Source organism: Lampris incognitus, chromosome 15 (assembly GCF_029633865.1).
Source record: "Lampris incognitus isolate fLamInc1 chromosome 15, fLamInc1.hap2, whole genome shotgun sequence".
Lineage (NCBI taxonomy): Eukaryota > Metazoa > Chordata > Actinopteri > Lampriformes > Lampridae > Lampris > Lampris incognitus.
In genome coordinates this window covers 8,601,027-8,618,015 of record NC_079225.1, presented here as the reverse complement: position 1 = coordinate 8,618,015, position 16,989 = coordinate 8,601,027, and the positions used below count along the sequence as shown (strand labels likewise).

At 45.1% G+C, this 16,989-nt stretch overlaps 1 protein-coding gene across 1 annotated transcript; it reads left to right on the top strand.

Annotated features, from left to right (window-relative positions):
- The first annotated feature begins 652 nt into the window (after positions 1 to 652).
- On the top strand, positions 653 to 16,254 carry LOC130125398 (solute carrier family 22 member 2-like). The gene is made up of 11 exons (XM_056294960.1): positions 653 to 1,054; positions 2,118 to 2,221; positions 2,512 to 2,666; positions 3,116 to 3,284; positions 5,728 to 5,842; positions 6,269 to 6,369; positions 7,432 to 7,646; positions 8,369 to 8,477; positions 9,684 to 9,796; positions 15,544 to 15,643; positions 15,760 to 16,254. The coding sequence occupies exons 1-11, from the start codon at positions 653 to 655 to the stop codon at positions 15,851 to 15,853; spliced, it is 1,677 nt and encodes a 558-aa protein (XP_056150935.1). The 3' UTR covers positions 15,854 to 16,254.
- Positions 16,255 to 16,989: the final 735 nt, after the last annotated feature.

Sequence of the window (16,989 nt, the reverse complement as noted above, 5' to 3'; positions counted from 1 at the left end):
ACAGAGGATCAGGTTCGTATTCAGATCCACGTGTCTTTAACAGACTCAATTAAACTTGACTTGTGTCGGCCAATAAGCGTAGAGCTTAGAGATGTTACTGATTGACAGCACATGAATGAGACTGTGTGTAGCGGTGTGTGTGTGTGTGTGTGTGTGTGTGTGTATGAAAACCACCACCTGTGTGCATGTTAATATGTATCTTTGTGTCTTCATTTAGTCATCCACCCATATCCAGAAGTGTGTGTGTGTGTGTCTAGTTTGGCTTTCTGCTAGGTTCAGATGCATGATTTGTTTTTCCTGACGTCTGATTGACGTTAGCAAACCTGTTTTGATGCTCCACTGCTTATTCCACGGGGCAAGGTCAACTTGAACTGTATGCCTTTGCTTCATCTTGGCCTTTTAAAAACCCACTGAGGCATTACTGCACACACTACCGCTTAACATCCACCCCAGCGAGCCAAGCATCCTCATTCCTCATCCTCAACACCGGCATTGGCCCTTGGGTACATTTAAGCAACATTAAGCAGCGTTCTTGCACTCTGACAGCTGCTACTGTTACAGGTTTTTATACAGAAACCCGGCGTTTACACCACCTCAGGGACAGTGGTTAAACCAGACAGACCGCCAGTAGCTGCCCAGCACCAGCCGCATCATGACCACCTTCGATGACATCTTGGAGGAAGCGGGGAAGTTCGGCCGCTGCCAGAAGCGTATCTTTGCCTTGTTCTGCCTGGTCTCCATGCCCTGGGCTGGCGTCTACGTGGGCATAGTGTTCCAGGGCTTCACCCCAGAGCACTGGTGTCGGGACACTGCGGTGGCTGAGATGCGGCAAGACTGCGGCTGGAGTCGGGCCGATGCCCGCAGGCTGACCGTGCCACTGGTCAACAGCTCTGGGGTGCTGGTACACAGCACCTGCGACCGGTACGACCTGGACTGGAACAGCACTGGACTCGCCTGCCACTCCCAGGACCTGGACCTCAGCTACGCCCCCCTGATATCCTGCAGAGAAGGCTGGGAGTATGACTACGAGGGGAGGCAGTCGTTTGTCACGGAGGTAAGGACCCTCTTTGGTCTTCATTTATTCACTTTAGGACCCACAAAAGGGGTTCTGACAGATTGTGAAGTGAAACATCAGGCGATCATATAAAAAACATAGCAAAGTTGTGAGGCAAAGCAGAGAGATGTTTCTTTCTTATATTCTCAGTACCTTGACCACTTTTCAGTCCATTTTACAATATGGGCATTTATGTTTTTGTGTTGCAAATGACCATTTCTGTTCCTTTTGTCCATTTTTGGTTCTGACATACAATGCAACACAGAGAATTACTCACCTCCATGATTTTGATGCATGATTTACAATTTACCCACAAAACAACAGGGACCCTAATAGACTTCTTACAAAACCTTGTCACAAACCAATAGCAAAATAAAGAAACCTCTGGAACTTATTTGAATTATCAAAGGGTCTTGATGTATGCTCAATAAGGCAGGTAAGAAACTCAAAGAAGATTGAATCAGTTGAGCTGGATACAATGTTACAATCTATCAAGCTTATTTGGATACAATGTTACATTGTATCCAGATGAACGGGATACAACGTTACAATCTATCAAGCTTATCTGGATACAATGTTACATTGTATCCAGATGAGCTGGATACAACGTTACAATCTATCAAGCTTATTTGGATACAATGTTACATTGTATCCAGATGAGCTGGATACGTTACAATCTATCAAGCTTATTTGGATACAATGTTACATTGTATCCAGATGAGCGGGATACAACGTTACAATCTATCAAGCTTATCTGGATACAATGTTACATTGTATCCAGATGAGCTGGATACAATGTTACAATCTATCAAGCTTATTTGGATACAATGTTACATTGTATCCAGATGAGCGGGATACGTTACAATCTATCAAGCTTATCTGGATACAATGTTACATTGTATCCAGATGAGCTGATTCAACCTTCTTTGAAATATCAAAGAGTTTCTGTTCCTCTAAAATTGATTTTTTTTTGTCTTAAGACAGAAAGATCTTTAAAGAAAGACCTGAAAACTGTTTTGTGTGTGTGTGTCTTCTGTTGTTTTTTTGTTTGTGTTGTTTGCAGTTTGACCTGGTGTGTGCAGATGGGTGGCTTGTGGATATGTACCAGGCCACCCTCAACGTGGGCTTTCTAGTAGGAAGCATTGCTATTGGCTACCTGGCTGACAGGTGAGGCTAACATCAATTATTGTGATGACAGATTGAAAGATTTGGACTGAGTTCAGATGAATGACCCCGTGGAGAAGATCGTAACTCACATCAGATACATATTTCATTAAGTAAAGAATCTTCACTGAGCTTCCAAACACACTGAGACGTGATGCTTGTCTGCCATAAACCTAAATATTCAGAACCGTACAGCCAAAAGCCAATACTGAGGTAAATGAAGCTGACGTAAAAGATGATGAGTAAAAAAATAATGGTCTCCTTCTCAAGTTTCTCTTTCTTTTTGTTTCCAGGTTCGGAAGGAAGATGAGTTTCCTGATGTCCACCTTGCTGAATGGGATAACAGGGATCATGGTAGCTGTGGCTCCTAACTACGTCACTTTGCTAATATTCAGAACTCTGTACGGGTTTGGTGTCAAAGGAGGATGGGTGGCTGGATACGTTCTCAGTAAGTACTCCATTTTACTTTTTGAAAAACTAGACCTTGGCTCCATAGCCCTCTCACACTTTTAGTCTGAAAGGCTCTCGGCACTTGTGGAAGACTATCGATTAAACATGATTCTTTTTCCATCCTTTTGCTGAAAATTGGTTAACGAAGTCAACAAAATTGAAGAGGCAAAAGAAATCATTCCGATGATCGAAACTGGAGCGGCTGAAATGTAAAATATTCATTTGAAAAATGACAAAAGTCAAAATGACACTCTGCCACTCTTCTTTTCCTTCCCTCATATTCTGGTCTCTCTCTCTGTCTCTCTCTCTCTCTGTCTCTGTCTCTGTCTCTCTCTCTCTCTCTGTCTCTCTCTCTGTCTCTTTCTCTCTGTCTGTCTGTCTCTCTCTCTCTCTCTGTCTCTCTCTGTCTCTCTCTCTCTCTGTCTGTCTCTCTCTCTCTCTGTCCAGTCACAGAGTTAGTGGGAGTGGAGTACAGAAGGACGGTGGGAGTGATCTACCAGATGTTCTTCAGCGTGGGCATCCTCCTCCTCCCTCTCTTGGCCTACTTCATCACTGACTGGCGCTGGCTGCAGGTGGCCATCACTGTACCCTACATCCTCTTCTTGTCCTACTACTGGTGAGGAACAGCTCATCTTCATTATTTTCTTGGACAATAATGTCAAAAAAACTTTTTTTGGGGGGGGGGGCGTCGGGGATACAACAGAAGTAAAGTGGTGAGAAAGAGATTTTAACCGATTCCCCATCATCTTCCCTGATAAGCCCAACCAGCGAGGGTGATGAGGTGTTAGAGTAGAAACTGGATAGGGAAGCCAGATGTGGATGGGTATGTGTCCTGGTCGCTGCACTAGCGCCTCCTCTGCTTGGTCGGGGCGCCTGTTCAAGTAGGAGGGGGAACTGGGGGGAGTAGTGTGGTCCTCCCATGTGCTCCGTCCCCCCGGTGAAACTCCTCACTGTCAGGTGAAAAGAAGCGGCTGGCGACTCCACGTGTATGGGAGGAGGCATGTGGTAGTCTGCAGCCCTCCCCGGATCGGCAGAGGGGGTGGAGCAGCGACTGGGACGACTTGGAAGAATGAGGTAATTAACCAAGTACAACTGGGGAGAAAACGGGGGGGGGACCCCAAAAAACGAGTATTTCATAATGAGAATAAGTGTAAAGTTACTGTTCATATAGGACAAACTTGAAACAGAAACTGAAACTGAAGACAAGATGACAGCTTTGCCCTCAGGCCTAACTCATCCAATTAAAACCCATTTATCTCACGGGGCTTATTGTAAGAAGCTGCAAGTCTTACGTTAGGGGGTCTCCACCTGCAGGACAGACGTTATGTCAACAGACACGTCAGGGAGGTATGACAGGATCCATCCAGACTAACCCAAAAGGTTCAGTCCACTGGAGCAACTTTTACACGTTGTAAACTAGAAACCATGTGTAAATGTTGTATCCCCAACAAAGTCAGAGAAGTTCCTTTCTGAAATAAGACACAAAATGTACCTAAAATGTACGCAATAGTACACAAAATGTACACGATAGTACACCAAATGTACCCTTGTAACTCAGCTGTAGCCACATACGAGGGACATTTGCATATTCTGCAACAGTTTGGTAGATAGTACATGTTTAGATACTACATGTTGAGATAATACATGTTTAGCTATTACATGCTGAGATAATACATGTTTAGATAGTACATGCTTAGTTAGTACATGTTTAGATAGTACATTTTGAGATAATACATGTTGAGATAGTACATGTTGAGATAGTACATGTTGAGATAGTACATGCTTAGTTAGTACATGTTTAGATAGTACATTTTGAGATAATACATGTTGAGATAGTACATGTTGAGATAATACATGTTGAGATAATACATGTTTAGATAGGACAGTTTGAGATAATACATGTTGAGATAGTACATGTTGAGACAATACATGTTGAGATAATACATGTTGAGATAGTACATGTTTAGATACTACATGTTTAGATAGGACAGTTTGAGATAATACATGTTGAGATAGTACATGTTGAGATAATACATGTTGAGATAATACATGTTGAGATAGTACATGTTTAGATACTACATGTTTAGATAGGACAGTTTGAGATAATACATGTTGAGATAGTACATGTTGAGATAATACATGTTTAGATAGTACATGTTGAGATAGTACATGTTGAGATAATATATGTTTAGATAGTACATGTTGAGATAGTACATGTTGAGATGATACATGTTGAGATGATACATGTTGAGATAGTACATGTTGAGATGATACATGTTGAGATAATTCATGTTGAGATAATACATGTTGAGGTAGTACATGTTGAGATAGTACATGTTGAGATAGTACATGTTGAGCTAATACATGTGTTTTATGCATGTGGAAGCATCATTACACTCCCCTTGAGCTGTGCGCTCACTTGTCAACACAAATGGACACTCGTAGCCCTCTCGCACATTCTATGCAGAATACATCCATTTTTACAGGATGTGGAAAGTGTCTTATCATAAGCAGGGATGTGTAAAACATATTCCAGTATTTGTGTCAGAAACAGACTCTACTCAGATCAGATCCATACAACAGATGTTCAACACAAAGAGCTTGATCCTCGTCTGAAAATACTGTAAGATTGCAGGGCAAAACCCCAATGTCATTTTTTCCTATTATTGTTCCACAGACCTACACACACACACACACACACACACACACACATATGTATATGTATATATGTATATATAGCGTTTTTTTCCGAAACCGTCAATGGTGTTGAGTACTCAGTTAATGAGGAGCGGAACATCAACAGATTAATTTAATTTCATTTGTTGATTTATATATATAATATATATATATTTTTTAATTAAAAAATTTTTTTTACATTTCATTTTGTTCTGCTAGGGATGCATTGATGGAGTTATTGGTATTTCATGTTTGTGGTACATTGTGTACTGTATTTGATTTATACATTTCTTTGATTTAAAAATATATATCTATATATATTATGGTTTAAAAGACCTATGAAATTCTAAAAAAAAAAAATTTTTTTAAAATGGATCCCACAGGTTAATCCCAGAATCTCCGAGATGGCTCCTCTCACAGAACAACTCCTCTAAAGCTGTGGAGATCACCGAGGCCATCGCCAAGGAGAACAAGAAGACACTGTCGAAGAACATCGAGGTACCCGCTTTTAACGGACACTCACCTTTAACAGATGGAGGACAATAAGTTCAATATACTCCATTCTTTTATATTTCTGTGGTCACTGAGTCAAAGGTTTACTGCGTAATCCTGACCCTGTCCACCTGTAAACAGAGGACAACAGCTCATCACAACATGTCCACTAGGAAACAATTAGTCAGCCCAGTACACAATACTCATGTATTCTTCACTCATGTAGTCATGCTTTTTTGCAGGATAACTGAGGTATTTAGAGAACGGAGGTATTTAGAGAACGGAGGTATTTAGAGAACGGAGGTATTTAGAGAACGGAGGTATTTAGATGAGCAGTTGTTTGAGAGATTCTAATGTATTTTCTTGTTGTGGGCCGAGGCAGTTGATCGTTTTACTGCGAGCAGTACTTTTAATCGCTGTTTGATCCTGCAGACTCTGAGGGACGATAACTGTGGCTCCACAGCCGCCTCCTTCATGGACCTGATCAGAACGCCAAACATGAGGAAGCACACGTTCATCCTCAGCTTCAACTGGTGAGAGGTCTTGGTGCTGCAGCTGCAGCGAGCTCAGATCAGATCACGTAAACCTTCAATGTGGCAATAATTCACACCACGGTTGATAATGTGCAGATTCTTCCGGAAAGCAAACCACAAGATTTTAGTTGTTCTGGTAACTGTTTACCCATGATGCCATATTATGGCAGTGGCTGATATGGGCACGTTAGCCAACGCTGAATAACGAGTTCAGATGGACACGAAATTTATTTAAAAATGTCCCCAGTCCATATAGACCAGTGTTTCCCAACCCAGTCCTCAAGGAACCCCTATCCTGCAGATGTTCATTGTAACCCTCCATAGGTAGCCCTGCTTGTACTTACTCAACCAAACATCTCATAGCACTTAATTATGCAAGGTGTGCAACATCTGACATCATTCATTGCTGATTGGTCGAATAACTACAAACAGGTGCCTATTCAGGGTTGCAAAGAAAATCTGCAGGATAGAGGGTCCTTGAGGACTGGTTTGGGAAACACTTCTAGAGGATCCAGATTTAACATTTTGTCAACACAGACTGATATGATCAACTAGCCCTCATAAATAGCCGTAGTTTACAGCTAATTTTCTGTCTTGCTAATTATATCTGATTCTGGAACTTAATTTGTTAGTTATTGTATGTGATGTATGTAGCGGTTTTGGGGGACAGCCCGGGAACTGCCACAGCCGGGGCGCAAACCTGGATCTCCCACACCACGGGTGACATTGTTAACCAATCGACAAAAGGGTGCGACCCGTAGCCAAGGGCTAGCGAGTCTATTTATCCATGCATGGTACACTACCCCACGCCTTCGGGAAGCGCACCCCTGCACTTCAGCATGTCAGCTCCCTCGCACCTCAGGGCGCACGCACTTCCGATGGCCTCGCGGTCTCACCATCCCACTTCTGACACCAATGTAACCGTGCATATTTCCGCCCACTGCGGGGTTTGATCTGGGGTTGTACTGCACCACGAGGTGACATCGCTAACCACGACACTAAAGGGGGCCGACCTGTTAGTTATTGACCAGCCCACCCAACAACCCTGTCTGTTTTCTCCAGGTTCACAAGTGCTGTGGTGTACCAGGGTTTGATCATGAGGCTGGGCATCCTTGGAGGAAATGTCTACATAGACTTTCTGATCTCTGGCCTGGTGGAGTTCCCTGCAGCCTTCCTCATCCTCTTCACCATTGAGCGCATCGGCAGACGCCTGCCCTTTGCCACCGCCAATATCGTAGCTGGAGCCTCCTGCTTCATCACCGCTTTCATTCCTGAGAGTGAGTCAAAGGGGACACTTCGATTTTGCCAGTTTATGTTCAGCAGGGTGGCCTTTTTATGTTATTATTTTGTGTCTGTGGCTTCCATTAAAAGCCTTTTATATGGTTTCAAATCAATATCTACAGACCTCGTTGTGCACCGATGCGCTACACGCCTGTCGTATCAGCGACAGGCGTGGGTGCAAGTCCATCAGTACTGGGACGGCATCCAGGGCTTCACCTGTGCCCCCGTCCATAGGGTTAGTGGTTGTGTCAGGAAAGGCGTCCCACGTAAACTTCTGCCATAACAGTATGTGGATTGACAAGACCATACCAGATCGGTCGAGGCCCAGGATAACAATGACTGCCATTGGTGATGTGCCCTCACAGGGTACTGATGGAAACTATGGTGACCCCTGAGAAACAGGAAACAAGCTGAAAGAAGATTTACAGACCTCTGTCGGAAGATAATCACTTTTAAAGAAGTGAACAGTTTTCAGGGCTTGTGAAGCTGATGTATCCTGGATTTAAAGGCCAGCAGCTTAGAATCAAGCTGAATATTTCAACAAGTGATTTGCAGGATTGATATGTTTGTATTTTTTGAGAATGGAAAAGACTGCAACCCTACAGGCATAGATCAGATGGTAGGGATTCACCCGATCAGTAGTCGTCTGATAGTGATCTGCCGGTGGAGCATTGTGACACTTCCGCAGTATTAAATCCAGCCTCGCCTCTGTCTTCAGGTATGTTCTGGTTTAAGACGGCAGTGGCCTGCATCGGCAGGCTGGGCATCACCATGGCCTTTGAGATGGTGGTGTTTGTCAACACCGAGCTTTACCCTACCTTTGTCAGGTGAGCAGTGAAATGCAGTTCCAACACCAGTATTACATCGCTTCTTGTAAACCGACTCCAACTATTAATGGCCACTGTGGCGTAGTCCGAAGTGGATTCATTTCACGTACAGGTTTTCAGCTTCTTATACACGTTTCCTGAAACAATACTCAGTTTTTTTCAACAAAGCCTTAGAGTTTTAGAACAAAATGAAAAGTTCTCCTCAAGCATGTCCCCTTCCACCTAAATTACTTCTTCTCTTCAAATGGCACACACAAGTAATCAAATTTATGGACCTGACTAAACGTCAACTCCATAATTATGTGGGGGCTCAAAATTGTACCTCAGTAATTGTAAATCAATCGGTAACCATGTGCCTTTTTTAGACCAACGTTTCAATTTTTACCTTCAACAACGCGCTTCTTTACATAAATTACATGTGTGCAAATTCGACAATACTCTGTTTCACATTTTACTTTTCTGAATTTCAACAGAATTGGGTATAAACAAGTTTAAAGTTAATAAAATAAGATGGATAAGGAAAATTATTCTAAATTGTAATTTCCAACATTTTCACTAAAATAAGAGACGCGTGTTGGACGAAGATAAAGAATATTATAGGAGATAAGTAAATGGATCAACATCTGTGCTGCCTCGACATTTTCCTCTGGGCCGTATCGTAACCAAAGGCTTTCAATTTCCGCACAAGCGGTGTCATGCTATATCTGATTCCACCACTGGTGGGACTCCAGAGTGACAGAATACCTTGTAGGGAGCGTCGTTTCCTGTGTGCGAATAAAGCATCACATGTCATTCACTAAAACAGTAGAAAGATTACACAATGTTGCTATGAGGGCTGGAAACAGAAGTGTGTTACATGGGCTCTGGGTGGCGATGGCTTCTGGGTGGCGATGGATAAGGATGTCTACTGCCCTGTTTTATTTCAGATGGACAGATTAAATGCTACTTTGTCTACAAAGATGTATTTTTGTGGGGTCTGGCATCAAGTTCAATTATGCTCTAACAAAATAAAAAAATAAATTAAAAAAAGGCTGTATGTCCCAAAATAATTGCTGTCAGCATAGGACTACCATGCCTGGGACGTTAAATACATAAGGTTAGACTATTAAGGGCATTTGCTTGCATTGAATTTAAGGGTAGTGGTTATATCCTACCAGTTTCTGAATGGTACACAATACAGTTGTTTGCTTTCTTCTGTGTATGTAGGAACCTGGGGGTGTCAGTGTGTTCTACTCTGTGTGACGTCGGAGGCATCGTGGCTCCCTTCCTGCTCTACAGACTGGCTGTTATCTGGCTGGAGCTGCCCCTCATCATCTTCGGTGGGTTTAACCTTATTTCTGGGTGATAAGGTGACCAACGCAAACAGTGTAGGACAAAGTAAGATTATATGGGGCAATGCAGGAAAGATTTATAGGGTCCAGTCTTTTATGTCCTTGCCCAGTATTTGGCGCATGACAATATATAATATGCTTGCAGAACAAAAGTGAAGATAATTTTCTTGGTCTGAGTGATGGCAGATAACGAGAGTGGTGTCTGTTGATACTACATAGGTTAGAGCCTGCATGCACGGTGAAAACAAAAAAACAGTGAATGAAATGTCAGTAAAAATAGTCAGACTTAACAGGATAGCTTAAACATGTCCTGTCTTTATTTGTTCATATTGTCATATCAAGTAAATCTATATATTAAGTATAGGGCCAGAGATAGATATTGTGCTATTATAAAGCTAGTAATGAATTTGTTAGAGTATTTGTGCAGTTTGTTATTTTTGTTTGTGTTAGTTAGGTTCGGTTGGTGTTTTTATGTGAATGTCTATTTGTTGTGTAACTCTTTGGCCCAGCTTCGTTATTTAAAATGTTTAGGATGTGTCATGGGAGCCACAGTCCCCTCTACGCTGCTCTGTATGGGTTTGTCACTTGATCGTTCATTGATTTTGAATAGCATCTGTACTGGAACTGTTGTGCTTTGCAGAGTGGACCCAAGCGCAGACACAGACTTGAAGGTAAATAAAGAGATGGGTTTTTTAACAAAAGAAAGCAGGCAATAGTGGCAGAATAACAGTGGAGATGGCAGGTGAAAGCAGGCAGGTGGGCAGATAAGCAGGTGAGAGATGATCCAGGGCACAGGAGAGGAGACAGTGATTAGCGAAGGATAACATGAGAAAAACAGGTAAACAAAGCATGAGGAAATAATTTCTAAATCATCATAGACACTTGAAGTTATCCAAAGGAGTTGAATCAAGTGCAACTGGACTTGGTATATATCCGTGAAAACGTTTCGCCGCTCATCCAAGAGGCTTCCTCAGTTCGTGCCTTTCTAACTAGACCAAGCTAGTAACCATGACCTGGATGAATGAGAACATTCACAGACATGACACTTGAAGTGTTTCACTGTAGCTGAGGCAATGACCTGGCGATGAGTGGTTGAAGAGCCGGGGTAGATATACTGCAGGGGTTGATGGAAGACAGATGTGAACGAGTGGGGGGGGGGAATGCCACACCAAGCAGGAATACAGCTAGACATAGGGAAAACTGGGTGGCACGGACCCAGTAACCATGACAGTACCCACCCCCTCAACGGGTGCCTATAGGTAACCCGCCGGGCTTGTCAGGGGGCTCCTGCTGGAAGTCACGGATGAGAGAGGGGGTCTAAAATGAGCCGATGAGATACCTAGCAATGCTCCTCTGGACCATACCCCTCCCAGTCGACCAGATATTGGTAGCCCTGGCGACACACATCCGGCAGCTGCCGGACGGTAAAGGCCGGGTGATTGTTGATAATGTGGGGAGTGACAGAGGGCTGATGGAGACAGGCTTAAGTTGGGAAACGTGAGAGGTAAGGTAGGATGGATTCTCATGGAACAGGGCAACTAGAGTCCAACAATAGAAGGGCTTGATAAGGCTGCCAATTTCAAATGGGCCAATATAATAGGGGGGAAGGGGTTCCTAGATTCAGTCTTCAAAGGGATATCTTTAGAACAAAGACAAACCCTCTGGCCTGGCTGGTAGTGACGCACCGGATGTGGTTCACTTGGAGCAGAGAGGAGCGGGCACCCCTCCAAACCTTGCGGCAGTGGCAGAGATGGCTCTGGACAGAGGAGACAGTGATTTCCTCTTCCTGGGCTGAACAGAGGTGGTACGTAACCCAAGGAGCCTTCAAACAGAGACATCCCTGTGGCAGCGCAGGATAAGGAGCTGTGCTCATACTCAATCCAGGGCAGATGGGTGCTCCAGGAAGAGAGATTCTGGGTGGTAACACAACAGAGCACTGCCTCCAGGTCTTCATTGGCCCATTCCGTCTGGCCGTTGGTCTGGGGGAAGTACCCAGAGGTCAGACTCACTGAGGCTCCGAGGGCCTGACAGAAGGCCTTCCAGACTTGGAAGATGAATTGGGGGTCTCTGTTTGAAGGGATACTGTGAAGTTGGAACACATGGTGTACTAGGAGGAGGAGGCCCGCAGTCTCCAAAGCAGTAGGAAGTTTTGGCAGAGCCATGAAATGCACAGCCTTAGAGGACCTGTCAACAGTGGTAAGTATTGCAGAGTTCCCTTGGGAGGGTGGCAGTCTGACAACAAAGTCTATGGTGTCTTGATGGGTGCTCAATAATCCAAGTAAGGAAATTCAAGAAAGTTGAATCAATTCATCTGGACACAACGTTTAGTCTATGGTGATGTGAGACCATGGCCGACCTGGAATGGGTACTTTGTCCTTTCCCTGGGCGCACACAGTGCAAGTGGACACAAAGGCATGAGTGTATGTAGCCATAGTGTGGCTGATCCTCTGGTGACAGGCGAACTGAGAAGTGTGAGCCCACTGGAGGACCCAGGAATGGACTGACTTGGGTACAAAGAGACAATGAGGAGGGCCATTGCCTGGGTCTGGTTGGGCTCGCTGAGCCTGTTTTACAAGGGACTCTTATCTCCCAAGTAACCACAGCCACCACACATAATGAGGGAAGGATGGTGTCTGGGTTGGTAGAAGCCTCATCGGGAGACATGTTGGCAGGAGAGGGCATCAGGTTTGAGGTTTCTGGAACCTGGGTAGCAGGTGAGGGTGAAATTTAACTGCCAGAAATATAGCACCCACTGAGCTTCACAGGAGTATAGGCATTTGGCAGCCTGGATGTAGGACAGGTTTTATGGTTGGCCCAGATGATAAAAGGATGCTCAGCCCCCTCCAGCCAGTGTCTCCATTCCTCCAATGTAAGTTTCACTGCGAGCAGCTCACTGTTACCCCACATCGTAATTACACTCTGTGGGGGACAGCTGGCGGGAAAAAAAATGCACAAGGGTGGAGCTTTTGATCTGATGTCGCCCACTGGGAGAGAACGGCTCCAGCCCCAAACAATTGTCCAATTTGATTGACAGGGAAATTAACTCTTCTAGGCTGGTGGACTCATCCCTGGTAGCCAACTAATCTTTAACTGAGTCACTAAGTCTGTTCAAGAAAAATCTCTGGAGTGATTGATCATTCCAGCCGGACTCTGCCACTTAAGTCCTCAACTCGACGGAGTACTCAGCTACACTATGGAGTCCCTGACGTAGTAACAAGAGGTATTTGTGTCTCTGCCCCAGACTGGATGGCCAAAAACCTTCTTCATTTCTGAAACAGAGTTGGTATACGAGGGGCTTACAGAGGATGTGCTTTCCCAGACTGCTGATCCCCAGGATTTAGCACTACCCATAAGCAACCCCATCATATAAGCAATCTTGGACCTATCTGTGGGGTATGTTTGTGGCTGCTGCTCAAAAACAAGGGGGCACTGGATTAAAAAAGGACCTGTATGTCCTCGGGTCTACATCGTAACGTTCTGGTGCTGCCCTCTGGGCAGGTGAGGCAGAGAATTGGGTGGTTGTAGGGGGGGGGGTGCTGGAGGTAGCCTGGTGTTGTTGAGAGGGAGCTGAGCGGAGCTGGCTCTCGATCCAGGACACGCTAGCAGAGAGGCTCTTTAACATGTCCACCACATCATGTAGAACTCGGTTGTGCTGATCCACAAGGGTTCCCTGTGAGGCCGGGGCTTTGTGGAGGTCTTCTGTGGCTTGGTAGAGGTAATCTGAACCTGCTGTGTCCATGGTGGCCAGATAATTCTGTCGTGAGTTGCAGAGTGGACCCAAGTGCAGACACAGACGTTAAGGTGAATAACCTAAGGTGAATAAGGTGATTAAGGGTAAGGTTAATGAGATGGATTTATTAACAAAAGGAAGCAGGGAATTGTGGCAAAATAAGAGGGGAGATGGCTGGCAAAGGCAGGCAGCCAGCCAAATAAGCAGGTGAGAGATGATTCTGGGGACAGGGGAGGAGATGGTGATTAGCACAGGATAACATGAGAAAAACAGGTAAACAAAGCACGAGGAATAATCTCTAAATACTTGTCTGAATGACTACCGACCCATAGCACTCACCCCCCTTGCCATGAAGTGCTTTGAGAGACTGGTTCTGGCTCACATCAAAACATTATCCCCCCCACATTTGACCCACATCAGTTCGCCTACCATCCCAAAAGGTCTACTGAGCATAACATTGCCACTGCCCTGCACTTTGCTCTGACCCACCTTGAACTTAACAACACATACATCCGGATGCTGTTTATAGAGTACAGCTCTGCCTTCAACACTATCATCACCTCCAAACTAACCACCAAACTCCTCTCCCTTGGCCTCAACCCCTCCCTCTGTAACTGGACCCTGGACTTCCTGACCAACAGATCTCAGTCTGTTAGGTTAGGTGACCACACCTCCTCCACCCTGACCCTCAGCACAGGTGCCCCTCAAGGCTGTGTTCTGAACCCCCTCCTTTTCTCCCTCTTTACCCACGACTGCCTGCCAACTCACCCTTCAAATGTTATAGTTAAGTGTGCAGATGACATCACAGTCATTGGCCGTATCACCAACAATGACGAGACGGCCTACAGGGATGAGATTCAGCACCTCACATCATGGTGTACTACCAACAGTCTTGTCCTCAATGTGCAGAAGACGAAGGAGCTGATTGTGGACTTAAGGAGGTCTAGTAGCTGCAGCCACTCCCCCATACACATCAATGGGGTGGAAGTGGAGCGTGTTTCCAGCTTTAAATTGCTTGGAGTCCACATCAGCGAGGAACTTTCCTGGACATTAAACACCCAGGCCCTTGTGAAAAAGGCCCAACAATGCCTGCATTTCCTGAGGAGGCTGAGGAGCGCCCGTCTATCCCCCAAAATTCTCACCAACTTTTACCACTGCACCATAGAGAGCATCCTAACCATCTGCATCTCAGTGTGGTACGGCAGCTGCACCTCAGTAGACCAGAAAGCTCTGCAGCGGGTCGTCAAGGCGACCCAGCATATCACCGGTACCCAGCTCCCAGCCATAAAAGACATTTATCACAAACGCTGCCTTCGAAGGGGTCTGAGCATCAGCAGAGATCCCACCCACCCCAATCATGGACTGTTCTCCCCCCTGCGCTCTGGGAGGCGCTACAGGAGACTCAGAGCCCGCACTACCAGGCTCAAAAACAGCTTCTTTCCCCAAGCTGTTGCCCACCTGAACCTGGCCACCCACCGAATGTCTGTGGATATTTTGTACTCCAGCTCTTTTTTAACTTATTTTTAGCTTTTGGTCTTCATGTGTGTGTATCTTATACTGTGTTTGCTGTGTTTGCCTGTGTCTGTCTTGCACTGTTTGGTGAAGCCACAGCCCTCATTTCATTTTTAACATGTGCCTGCACATTGTTTTGAATGACAATAAATTGAATTGAATTGAATTGAATACTTAGAGAGGCCTGAAGAGCTTCACTACCAACTGTAGCTGTGGCAACGATCTGGCAAGGAGTGGGTGAAGAGCCGGGGTAGATATACTGCAGGAGTTGATGAACTTGATGGAAGACAGGTGTGGGTGGATGAGGGGGGGACAGGAAAGGAGTGCCACGCCCATGCCAAGCAGGAATACAGGGAGACATAGGGAAACCTGGGTGGCACGGACCCAGTAATCGGGACAGGAACTTGAAGAGAGAGCTGCTTGTCCTCTAAGACAGATGGAACAGTCACAAATGCTTTGTTGAAGTCAACACAATGGTGTGCTCTTTGTGCAGGGTCCCTGGCATTTCTGGCAGGCGGTTTAGTGTTGCTCCTTCCAGAAACCAGAGGAGTGCCACTACCAGACACCATCGATGACATCGAGTTCCCAAACAGGTAAGAGGCCCTGTTTCCACCTTTTGCTATAGACTGAAACGTATGTGTATGTCTTTGTGTAGGTGTATGTGTAACTGTAGCTACTTACATGTATCTTATTTCTGTCTTCTGCTTAGAGCCAAAGAAAACGCTGTGCTGAAGAACCAACAACTGGCCAACCTTTTATCCACCAGCAATATTACAACCAACAAAGTCCCAGCCGCTGTCTGACCTCTTCCGGTGCCCTTTGGGAAAACGTTACAACTAAAGTATTAATTTATGCTCTTTCCAGAGCCCTGTACATATGTTCTTTTAACGCAAGTAATTCCCCTTTACACTGGCCTCAATTCTGTGGTGAAGATCTCCTGTGAAATCCTTCATTTTGTTCCAAGCCAGAGTTGATCCATCTAGTTTAGATATGAACCCGCCCACACCTCTAACACCTACAGAAATAGTGTTGTAGACTAATCTGCTGTACTTATTTTTTTATACAAATATGCAGGGATGTGGTTGTCTGAAGTTCTAAAAAGCGTGTTTTTATTTGTCTGTAAGTCGATGTAGAGAAGAAGAACGAGAACCTTGTGCACTGTGGGACTTCTGTGTTATTCAGTCTTATAAATTATTAAAGACGTTTCCCCTAATAAAGCTTGCCATTTCTTTTTCTAAATTTACCATTCGTAGACATTTTTCTTGACCTCAAGCTTTTTGGTTGAAAAGCAATTAAAAGATGGAAGCGCGGGGTGTCTGGGAGGCGTAGCGGTCTATTCCGTTGCCTACAAACACGGGGATCGCCGGTTCGAATCCCCGCGTTACATCCGGCTGGGTCGGGCGCCCCTGCAGACACAACTGATCTCTAATCTGTGTTCACGAGCTCTCCCACACCAAACGACTCTTCCGCTCCTACCTACTTCCGGTCTGTACTACACCCAGCCAGTAGATGTCGCCATTAGCACATCCCTCTTCTTGGATTAATACTTTCATAACAAATGAAACTAAACTAATGCAGCACTGTGTTAAGCTTATTTCTACTTCGTATGTTGTCTTAATATAACAACGTGTAGCCTTGCGTTCCCCATCACGTATGAAGCATGAAACTCGAACGCTTCAACAACAGAACAAGTCAACCCTTGGTGGCTAGGGGTGGACTGGCCTGCCACCGAGACGGTGTCGGGAGTTTATTCCGCTCCCGTCAGACAGCTGTCTGTCCGTCTAGATCTAATATAGTCCTGGAAGGCTCTCTTCTAGACCGTGATGGTCTGGTCTCCGGTGCTGATTCACCAGCTTGCTGGCTTTCAGTCAGAACAGCAGGCCCGGTCCATGAATCTGCGTCTTCTCCCGGGATCCATGCTTTGACGAACGAGACGTGT

Bases quoted from the DNA above. Each gene is read 5' to 3' on its own strand.
- LOC130125398 (XM_056294960.1), top strand. From the start codon at position 653: ATGACCACCTTCGATGACATCTTGGAGGAAGCGGGGAAGTTCGGCCGC. The intron at 2,222-2,511 runs GTGAGGCTAACA...TTTTGTTTCCAG, and splicing joins ATTGGCTACCTGGCTGACAG to GTTCGGAAGGAAGATGAGTT. The intron at 9,797-15,543 runs GTGGGTTTAACC...CTCTTTGTGCAG, and splicing joins GCTGCCCCTCATCATCTTCG to GGTCCCTGGCATTTCTGGCA.